A 12,027-nucleotide genomic window follows, 5' to 3' on the forward strand; every position below is an offset into this window, starting at 1 on the left:
GTGACTTTCACCGGTATTAAACTTTCCCATTGAGATGATAGGAAACTCGATAGTGGCGCTGGAAGCATATATAATAGCTACCTCCCATTTATTCAATTTCAATTTCCCCGGATGATTGATTGCATACGAAGCTGCATCGTTTATCAATTGATGATGTGTAATATTTAATTTCTCTCTTCATCATTTACTTCCAGATGTCACGTTCAAACTTCCAACGTTCCCAGAGCCGTGTCTGGTATGGGGACAGTGCATTGGAAAATCCTTTCTATGGTAGAGCTGGCGGCATGAACAATGGATATTTTTATCACCACAATCAGATTCATTCCGGCAGGCAACCACCGGCGTTCAGACCGACCCGACTGGCTAGATTTCCGGAAATGGATGAGGAGGAGGAACTCGGGCTCCAGAGTACGCCTGAAAAGCAGATCAATATTAATCTGAGCAGCAGCAACGGAAGCAGCAGCAGTAATACATTATGGAGTGTGACAACTCGGCAGGGTAGTCCTGCCAGCCACAAGAGTCAGGTAAGTGTTTTGTTAATCTAAAATTGGAATTGGTACTGTCAAGCGAAACTCATATCGAAGATCAGTTTAATGAAGTGTTAAATTAAACTATTATAACGTTCATGCAAGCTTCTAATGAAATTTCTAACCGCACAGTATCAACAAATTATTTTTGAGTTTCTTGTTGCCAAAAACAAACCGTACTACAATGAAATTAGTCTAGATTTCTTTTTGTATATTTCTAAAAGAAACATTTAATTCTACTCTCCTTAGGATTCGGGATTTTCGGACACAGAAGGATCTCCAAACATGCCCTCTATCAACAGCAACAGTAGTTCAGCCAGCAAGAATTGTAACGAAAATCTGTCCTCCCCAGATAAATTAACGCCAAAGCGAACGATCAACGAACAGCTTTTCCAAAGATCACCATCGACAAGTAGTGAAGCTCCGACTCCGCCAACCGTTATTCGTCGACCTTTACTTCCATCGGAAGAAAGAGTACGCGCCGAGCTCAGTCCTCGCCGAATATCGTACAGTGAGTCAAACTCTCCTACTCCCAGCGTAGATCTGATTTCTAAGATCGATAGTTTAAATTTCAACAACACATCACCCCTCGATGCTAGTCAATTGAACACGAGGCTCGACTCGACCGAAATCGAAGATATTTCGGGACCTTCATCACTTCCCATATCCTACCAATGTGCTTTGCGAAATAGTGCAAGTTCCTTAAAACGCGGACGCGTCCTTACCAAATGCAGTCGGGTGAAACGAAATCTGAATCAGCAGCTACAGGATTCTGACGAAGAGATGATTTCGTTGGATAGCAGTGAGTTGACCAACATCCTCAATCAAACCTTGGCGCAGGACGTCAGTTTGTCAGTGTTGCAAACGCCCAAAAGTATTCTGAAATCTCCCGCAACGTACAACAATGAAACAGTAGTTTTAAGTTATGTTCCTCAAGAAGTAAACAACAACACCAACCAAAGCTCGAATAGAAAAGAGCTGCCAACGCGCGAGAGAGAGCTGCCAACGTATGCCGAGCTATATCCGAACGGAACCTCTACTCCGATCATGTACCCACCGAAATTCTATCGTTCGCTACCTCCAACACCGACACGAACGCTGCGAAGTCCCGTCAAAGTTCGACCAATGAAATTGATTGACAATTTCTACGAGGAACCGGACCAGAATCCCACCAACCGTATTTCAAACGGAAGCGAATTAAATTTCACCCAGTATGACAATCCACTTCTCAACGGTCACACTCCCGCTGTGCAGTCCTGGTTGGATGGATTACGCTTCTCCTGTCAAAATGAGGTTATGTCTATTTTGCAAACTAAATCGATCAGTGCCGCAGTATCGCGAAATCTCAAGATGACTTCTGCAACTGCGGTCAAACTAACACGACATTTGCAATCAAAGGTAGCAGTTCTCCAGGGTGAATTCGAAAAGGTCGAGAAGCTATTCGCTTCGATCAAGCGCTATCAGCAGCAACAAGAGGACGATGATGATGATGATGAAGATGAGAAGGAAATCTACCAAAAAGCAGCACCATTGGTTCAAAGTCTTGCAACCAACATCTATGAATTTGTTCAGAAACAGAAATCGATTGATTATTTCGGTAAAGATCCTAACGAGCGAACTGATCGTAAAAAGTTTCTGGAAAACAGTCAGTCGTTGGTGGATATGACGACAGATCTGAGGGTCGCTGCTGCCAATGGAGATGATTTCGACTATAGATCTGTTGAGGAAGAGGTCCAGATTGTGAAGCGATACTTCTTGATAACGATACGATTGATCTTCAAGAATCTGATCAAAGTGATCATTGACTCGATCGAGGATTCCAAGTGTGACCTGATGTTGCGATCGAATCTAACCTACGTTGCCAGTTTGTCTAATCTCGACTACCAAGGGTTGGCGTCGTTGAACGATGCGTTCATTTCCAACGGCACGGTGCGAGCCTTACTAATCGTGTGCATGGACTGTAAGTTTTCCTCGATCAGAGCATTGGCTCTTCGGGCTCTAGCAACGGTTTGCTCGACGACGGAAACCATTCGACAGCTGGAGAAGGCCGATGGGGTAGAAGTTTTACGCGACATACTGGCCGATCAGAGATCCAACGAGCGCGGAGATCCGGAACTTCGGGAAGCCGTGTCGGTGCTTACGCAGATAACCGCACCCTGGCATGGCGAGGAACATCGCATCGACGGTTTGCGGCAGCACGTGCATGCGATTGTGGAAGCGGTGACGGGTAAGTGCGGAAGATTTTTTTTCTGAATGTGTGTGGGTTTGGAGGTTTCCACGATTTGTAACGTTGGAAGTTCGAGTTGAGTACTTATATACTGTTATTTATTATAAGCTTATTATGTTTTATTACTACACTGCGGTTTTTTATGAGTTCTTCTAAAGTTTTGCAATTTTTATGCTGATTACAGAAGTTATTTCTTTATGCGGTTCGCATTTCCTGCCAAAAAATACTTCGCCAAAATTGTAGATGGCCTCAAATTTAACCATTTTTAAAACAAGTTATTTTTTGTTATGATTTATTTCAGTCTTGTTATGACGTAGAGCGTTGAGTAAGTTTTAAATTTGATCAGTATCTAACGATGAAAACAGATTGAACAAATGACATGGGAATAAAATTATTTAATGAAAACCGCGAAAATGTTACCGCAGAGACGGGACTTGAACCTGTAGCTAGCTAGCTACCCGGGAAAACTGTTTTGCCAATTGAACTACCCTGCATGTGAAACCATTGTGGTCGTTGCTACTTAACCTAATTGTGGTCGTTCGCTGACTCACTGAGAGGTCTTCAAATACCATAAGAATATCTCGCTGTTCAAACGGAAATTCAGGAAACAGTGATCAAAATCTTTAAAATGGAGCTTTTTTTATTTTCTCAAATATGGTTGAGTGAATTTTCACTAACCTAAATTGAAACGTAGTATTTAAATGCGCTAGAATAATGCAAAAGAAATTTTAAAAGCTTTTTAAATTTGTAGTATTTTGATTATTCTTGATGTAATATATAAGAGATAATGAATAATATTACAATAGCATCATTACAAGGTGGATTAGAACGGGTTTTAACAGGCCTCTGTGGACCAGAAAAGCTTTGCGTGAAAAACTTGGACTGACCCATCACGCTAGGCCCGTCCTAAATTTTACTAATTTTTTTCGAAGATATTACCTATCTGGAATAAAGTATCTTTTAGTAAATAGCTTCGAGATGTGTTTTTCTGTAGAAGTGCAAAAAGTTATTAAGATCTAAAATGTTGCTGGACTGTGTACAAGACTTAACACAGTGATATTAAAAATTAGGCAATTTTCAAGTATACATAAGCTTCAAGCGATATTTTTTGAAGTGACGTTTCAAAAATATTGTGATTTTGAATGAATAAACTATCAAACTCAAACGGGATTCATTTCCGGTCAAATTGTGGAATTCTCTACGATTTTAAACACTTTTCGAACATTTTTCTCGAGCGCGATGCAGTCAAATGTCAGCTTTGTTAACGCTCGTTTAGTGCGAACTTCGCACAGCGAAAAGTGCACAAAGCTATTATTATTAGCTCCGAATTACAAAGAAGTAATCGTAATAGTTCTTTGAATAACATTTAGAGCCATTAAAGCAGCTGATTTTGCATAATGTTCTCCATCGCTGTCCTCTTTTTCGTTTTCTTTTTTCCCCAATACAAACGATTAGTAGCCGGATGACGCAATTAGATGTCTTTAGTTTGTGGTTTCGGAAGTACCGGAAGTAATAGTGGTAAAATATTCTCCAAAGAAACTCTCATACAAACCTCCTGAACGTTATTCGGATCTGACAGCCGGTTCCAGAATTGTAGAGTGATGATTGCTTAAACTTCCAAGCCGTCGTTTAGAACGATCAACAAAATCTTTTAAATTGTGTTCAAAACGAGTAAAATCTGTCGATCATGTTAGTTGCTGACCATTGAAACTGAGTTCGGCTACGCAGGAATTTGGCTGCATTGCGCTCGAGTTGAACAGTTTAAAATCGTAGAGAACTCCACAATTTGGCCTTTCAGAAGGGTCGGAAATGAATCTCTTCTGAATTTGATAATTCCTTCATTCAAAATCACAATGTTTTTGAAATATTACTTTAAAAAATATCGCTTTAAGCTTATGTAAACTTAAAAATTGCTTCATTTTTAATATTACTGTGTCAAGCCTTGTACACAGTCCAGCAATATTTTAGATCTTAATAACATTTTACACTGTAACTGTAGTCTAAAACTTCTAAACTTCGTTTTCTCAGAAATGGCTTAACCGATCTGAAAACTGTTGGAAGTTTTACTGATCTTTTTCAGTTTAGAGGTTATGCTAGTTGATGTCCAAACAAACAAACATAAAACAACGATATAACAGTTCGGCTGAAAAGTTCGTATCGTTTAATAGAAACACACATTTTTTTGTCAAAATTCGTTTTTATTATTCAACATAATTACCATCAGAGGCGATACAGCGATTATAGCGATCTTCCAACTTTTCGATACCATTTTTATAGTACGATTTGTCCTTTGCCTCAAAATAGGCCTCAGTTTCAGCGATTACCTCTTCATTGCTTCTAAATTTCTTACCAGCGAGCATTCTCTTGAGGTCTGAGAACAGGAAAAGTCACTGGGGGCCAAATCTGGAAAATACGGTGGATGAGGGAGCAATTCGAAGCCCAATTCGTTCAATTTCAGCATGGTTTTCATCGACTTGTGACACGGTGCATTGTCTTGATGAAACAAAACTTTTTTCTTCTTTAAATGAGGCCGTTTTTTTGAAATTTCGTCCTTCAAACGCTCTAATAACGCTATATAATAGTCACTGTTGATGGTTTTTCCCTTTTCAAGGTAGTCGATGAAAATTATACCATGCGAATCCCAAAATACAGACGCCATAACCTTACCGGCCGATTGTTGAGTCTTTCCACGCTTTGGGTTCGGTTCATCGCGTGCAGTCCACTCAGCTGACTGTCGATTGGACTCCGGAGTGAAGTGATGGAGCCATGATTCGTCCATTGTTATATATCGACGAAAAAAATAGGTTTTATTTCGATATAACAGCTCCAAACACTGCTCAGAATCATCAATTCGTTGTTGTTTTTGATCGATTGTGAGCTCACGCGGCACCCATTTTGCACAAAGCTTTCTCATATCCAAATATTCGTGAATAATATGTCCAACACGTTCCTTTGATATCTTTAGGGTGTCTCGATCAACTTCACTTTACGGTCATTGAGAATCATTTTGTGGATTTTTTTCACGTTTTCATCGGTAACAGCCTCCTTTGGACGTCCACTGCGTTCATCGTTTCCGGTGCTCATTGGACCAGTACGAAATTTTGCAAACCACTTACGAATTGTTGCTTCGCCCGGTGCAGAGTCTGGATAACACTCATCAAGCCATTTTTTGGTATCGGCGGCATTTTTTTTTTCGTCAAAAAGTAGTGTTTCATCAACACACGAAATTCCTTTTTTTCCATTTTTTTCACTATAACAAAAGTAGCTTCACTCAAAATGCAATATCTCACAAACTAATAATTTATACACGTATCTTTTGAAGGTTGGTACTAACTGAATGGTATGGATTTAATTCTGGTGGCGCCCTCTCATAGAAACGATACGAACTTTTCAGCCGATCTGTTATTTTCCAAGAGTTATTTGAAATATTTTGAAGAATAGCTCAGAATATGAGAAAAACATCATCAACAACTTGAACTTTTGTAAATGTCTTCATACTGTTCTAGCTGTATCTTTTTCATTTGTCAATAGGTACTAATCGCTTCAAAATTGATTGTTAGTTTTAGTAAGTTAAAAATAAAAAGAATCAGATCCTATTTCAAATTTTAGTTTTTTCGGTTATTATTCGAATTACTTGTAAAGTATTCATATTTTTTCTCAGTGTACATCTTTGTTACATTAACCATTCGATTTTCTACAACTTCTTCTCGAACACCATGTTTATACAATGAACTGTTTTTGAGGTACAACAGTAGAAAACCCTGTTTTAATCCACCTAGTGGTATAGTGATGCCTTTCTAATATCTCTCATATTGTCATATATAAATGTGTGGTATTCTTCAAAAAATTATCTTTGATTCTTGAAAAAAAAAATATTTCCAAAACCGGAATCCGGGAACCCATATAATCGAAGTCGATTCGAGAAAAGTGAATGAGATCCATTTTTAAGTATATGACTACAATCTCCAGTCGTTAATCGAAAACCGAGAACCAGAAAAGCCGAGATTAGTTTGTTTGGCTGTCTACTTACTAGAGATGGTAGGGTCTGGGATATTTTACCCGAAACCCAACCCGTACCCGCACTCGGGTATGGGTCGGGTTCGGGCATAAGAATCTCTATACCCGACCATCTCTACCACTTACAATCACTACCAATTGGAATAGTTTTGAGATAAGTTTAGATTTTTTAACGTTTTTTGCTTTGTCGCTTCATGACATACCCACAGACATTACTCCGGGCCAATTTCTATTAGTCGATTTTTCAACTGATTGCATAACTTTTTTTTAATATTCCATTTTGAATATTGATTATAGACACAATGACTTTGTTTTAATTCAAGCTGATTGAATGCACCATTTCGATAAAACAAATTAAACGAGTGAAATCTTGCGCTCATGTTACTTTTGCATATGAAATTTATAATATTTTGAATCTGCAATATATAATATGCTTTGTAATTAGATTTTTATTATTATGATTACACCGGTTACAAAAATTTCCTATACATCATGAAGCTTTGAAGTTCGATTTTGTACGAAATCGAACACCCCACGGTGTTGTGTTTTCTTCTTCCGTATCAGCGTATTTACGTAACGGTGTGCTTTGTATGAAGGTTTGAAATTTTTGACAAGCATAATCCAGTAATTTCGGAAACGGAAGTCGGATCGGGATGAAATTCAGGAATTCCGTATGAAATCATAAGACCTTTCATTTGAAATTAATTCTGCGGAAATAGGTCAAGCCATCACTGAGAATAGTGAGTTCGATGTTAGAGTTTGTGAACAATATTCCCGGTGCTTCCGGAACCGGAAGCCGGGTACTGGTATAGCTGAAGTCGATTTGCTTGGCCGTCAACTGACAAGGCACTTGATTTGAGACCAGTTTTGAAAAATAATTCCGTGTTTTGCATCACCGGTTTGCATAACTATTTTAAATTTTCGACACTTCATCCTGTAATTCACGAACCAGGAGTCGGATCCGGATGATATTCGGAAATTTTGTAAGGAGTGTATCGAAAAGTAGTTAGCAACATTGATTATTGAATAAAAAAGCGAAAAAGAACATATTTTGACATCAGTTTTCGATATTTTGTAGAAAAATTACATTTTTATGCATTTCACTGATTATATTGAATAAAATCCTAGTTTCTGTGAAACGCTCGCCCTTTGGACTTGACATTCTTCATTAAATTCTGCACAGTTACTTTTGTGACTTTCCTGGTGCCAGCTGTCCAGTTTTTTTCAACTCCTGCATGTTTTGGGACACTGTACCTTCCTTCTGAAAGTGCCGCTTGACAATTGCCCAATACCTTTCAATTGGCCGAAGATCCGGGCAGTTCGGTGGGTTGATGTCCTTTTCCACGAATTGTACATTATTTTTTGACAACCACTGTAGAACGGAGTTGGCGTAGTGGGCTGAAACCAAATCCGGCCAGAAGAGAAGAGGAGCCTTATGCTTTCTGTACAGTGGCAGTATTCTCTTCTTCAAATATTCACACCTTCATTCAGACCAACACCTTCTGCCCAAACTTTTCCATCGCCACGGTGGTGTCAGCGTCGTCCAGGTCCTGGTACACCGATCTCGTAGAAGATTGCGGTCCGGGCAGCGCTCGAGAGTCTTCCTTGGCGTAGGTTTGATCGTCGATCAGCATGCATTCGTCTTTTTCTGTAGAATCCGGTTATACAGTTTTCGCGCTCTTGTTTTGGCCTGAATTTGCTGTACCAGGGACTTTTTCGGCACCTTTTGTTTCTTGTACGTTTTCAGGGAGTTCCGAACTTTGATCCGTTGAATCATCCCGATGCTGGTGTTGAACTGCTTGGCCAAATCCCGCGTCGACGCCGATGGATTTTTCCTTATGTACTCAACCATATTTAAGTTCCGGCCGGGGTGGCTGGGACCCGTTTTCCTACCGGATCGGGGCAAATCCTTCATGGAAAGGGTCTTACCGAACTTCTCGATAATATTGTTGACACTGGTGTGGTGCACTTTCATCCGTTTTGCAATTTCGTTGTACATGACACCACTTTCTGAGCACCAAGTGTGCAGAATTTTCTTTCGCGTTTCCGGATCAATTCGACTCATCATTGAACCGTACCGAAACCAATCGATTGCGCAGCTGTTATTGACATGTAAACAAACATGTCACCGCAAAACACGCTGCAAAAAATTGAGCCATTTCAGAGTAATAACTGTTTGAATATTGCTAACTACTTATCGATACACTCCTTATGAAACTATGAGACTGTCGAGTTTGTTCAAATCGGTCACACCATCTCTGAAAAAGGTGAGAAAGTAATTTGAAATTGAAATTTTTACACTTTTCACCCTGTAATTCCGGAATCGGAAAGCGGTTTCAAATAAAATTCCGGAACTTTTTATAAGACAATTATACTTTACATTTGAACCTAAGTTTGTGAAAATCAGTTGTACCATCTCTAAAAAAAAATAATTTAAACGAGTACACTTGTTTTCACTCTTGTGCACATCGTATTTTCTTACAATTCCGGAACTGGAGGTCTGATTCGAATAAAATTCAGGAGCTTGTGAATTCACAAGACCTTTCATTTAAATCTAAGTTTATTGAAATCGGATCAGCCATCTCCGAAAAAAGTGCGTGCAAAAAATTGTGCATACATACATACACACACATACAGATATTTTGCGTACTCGACGAACTGAGTCGAATGGTATATGACACTTGCCCATCCGGACCTCGGTTCAAAAGTAGATTTCCCAAGTAATTGCATAACCTTTTTATACGAGTAAGGCAAAAAAAATTCATCCGTTCTTTATAAATATAAGTATTGAGTATAATTAGCGGCCCTTACACGATCATTAAAAGTGTCATTACTAAAAAGTAATGGCACTTTTAATGATCGTGTAAGGTCTACGAGTTCAGTAATGACACGAGTAATGATGGAATTCCGGATTTTCCATCATTACCAACATTATTTCTTCTTCTTATTTTTTGTGTGGAAGTGCTGAATATCTTTAGAACTATACGCGAAAAAATGACAAAGTGTAGATTTAAGTTGTTAATATTTCATTAACCTTAACGTTCTAATGGCAAATCAAATTTATTTTCAGCTGAACGAAAATAAAAATATTGCTATTGCTATTGCTGGAGTAGTTACAAATACTCATCATTAATAATGAACGTGTAATGCTAAAAAGTAATGATGTACAGTAATGCAGTAATGACGAGCGTTTGAGCAGAAGTGTCATTACTTAGTAATGACACTTTTAATGATCGTGTAAGGGCCGCTATTGATCTCTCCACTTGCACAAAACAAATCGACCGTCTCACGACAAAAGGGCCTAACTGCAAATGACAGTTTCTCTTTGTTTACTTTTTCTTTCACGATTTACCGAACTAATTTTATATTTGACGCTTTACTCTTCGCAAAACTTTCAAGGTAAAACTACAAGCTTTCGATTTATATTGGAAACTTTAGAGAATTTGCAATAATGGCACCGTAATAATCAAAAGAGAAAGTAAACAAAGAGAGGCTCTCATTTGCAGTTAGGCCCTTTTGTCGTGGGACTATCCAAATGGTTTGCTATACAGAAGACGGGCGTAAAACTCTATCAAAATTGGCACCTTTCTGTTGGTAATTTTTTTTAATTGTTCAATTGTATATCAATGTTACTAAAATTCACGTTCCATGAAAAAAGATAGGACAAAGAGAGAGTACGAGCCGTCAGAGATAATAACCATATTAGTTGAAAACTTTCCATTGTCAGCGGTGCTTTGCTTCGACCGGATTTTAGTTTATAGCTTGCAAATCCTGAAATTTCCGAAAGTTGTAGAAATATTGTTTAATGCCCAGCAACACCCAAGGGTTAACAATTGATGTCGGCTCTGAAACGCGAAACGATTCGCACTATCAGAACAGTTTGCTAATTGATGACAACTGCCGGAAGTTTCATTTTTTTTGTCATCCTGGAGCTTGTCTTCTCCGTCAGGCCAGTGCGATGCCATCTTCGTCATCCGCTCGAAAATGGCGCTAGACTCGATAATTACGCGTGCTGCAATATTATAAATGGGCAGTACTTTCTGCACCTTCATTCATTCCTTTCTTTACGATCCTTCAAGCGACACAATTTCATTTGCCCATTTCTATGCCCGAGATTACCGTAGCTTGTAGAGTGTGATATCCTGTGCGAACTGAAACTGTTCACTGTAAGCAAATTTTCTTCTTTCACAGAAATCGTTGAACGGACGACCTGCTGCCAAACGCTGCTGCTTTGCTCCGCTTGCCTGAACAACCTAACGAGGATTGAGGCCACTGCCGTGTATTCGCTGATGTCGCACGAAACGCCCGGGAAACTGAAAGTGGCCGCCGAGAAACGAGGACCCGGTGCCTCCGTATTCCTTTTCGTAAGTATCTAATGGCATTCCATTGTCTGTACATATCTTGATATGGTCGCCCCGGTTTTTTTTCACAATGCAGTCTTTTCCGGTACGAGAGTAAACCGTACTGGAAGCAGTTTCGCCCGGGAGGTGTCATCCATGACTCCATTGAACTGATTTGTGCAAATTAAAACAAAAAATATTTACATAGAAAAGTTTTTCTGCTGTCAGTTCGAAATGATTAATTGATTAATTATTTGATAAGCTGGGTGATCTGTACGGAGTTTCACACTCAAAAAAAAAAAAATCTCGTATCTGAATAGGCTGATCAAAAAACGTGATGTTCGATAGTAACAAACCACCGAAGTCTTCTGCTTCTTTCGGACCAAAGTGGTGTCTGGTTTAGCTAGTCCATCAATGCTTGTACCTGTCGTTGAAAGTTGAAAGAGCCATTTATTTAATTTTGTTTGCTCTTGCCTCTAGCTAGGACTGACGCACGTGCCCCGTAAATAATGGATATAAATTCCTTTTCCCATAAAACTGTCACCGAACAGATGGCAGGTACTCGGGAAACTGTGTGACGACGGCATTCCACAGTCGATTTCGGTTCGGCTTAAAGTTGAATGCAAATTTCTCTCTCGTAGTACTTTGTGGTGCACACTTTGAACATTTTCGAGGCTCTCATAATAGTTTGGATAGATAAACGGGCCAGATTCTATTCAATTAAATCATTGGTGTCCAGCTTTGTGGATTTTAAGTTAACTATGATAAGGACTTCTAAGGACTATTCTAGAATGAATACTGTACTTTAAAAAAAATTCGCCCTATGGAAGAATGGGTAGCACTTAATCGTGAATATCTCGAGTGATACTAAACGCAGCAACAGATTTTTTCCTTCATATCATCGGAATGATTTATG

The 12,027-nt window shown here is 39.1% G+C and overlaps 1 protein-coding gene across 5 annotated transcripts in view; it reads left to right on the forward strand.

Moving 5' to 3' along the window:
• Positions 1-12,027, forward strand: part of LOC131428254 (uncharacterized) — a 148,958-nt gene that overhangs the window by 118,127 nt on the left and 18,804 nt on the right. For all 5 annotated transcript variants that reach the window (XM_058592045.1, XM_058592044.1, XM_058592042.1 and 2 more), the window contains 3 exons: positions 195-524; positions 777-2,754; positions 10,963-11,135. In XM_058592045.1, the coding sequence (XP_058448028.1) occupies positions 195-524; positions 777-2,754; positions 10,963-11,135 (2,481 nt within the window). The remainder of the gene's footprint in view (positions 1-194; positions 525-776; positions 2,755-10,962; positions 11,136-12,027) is intronic.

The sequence above is a fragment of the Malaya genurostris genome, chromosome 2 (assembly GCF_030247185.1).
Source record: "Malaya genurostris strain Urasoe2022 chromosome 2, Malgen_1.1, whole genome shotgun sequence".
NCBI lineage: Eukaryota > Metazoa > Arthropoda > Insecta > Diptera > Culicidae > Malaya > Malaya genurostris.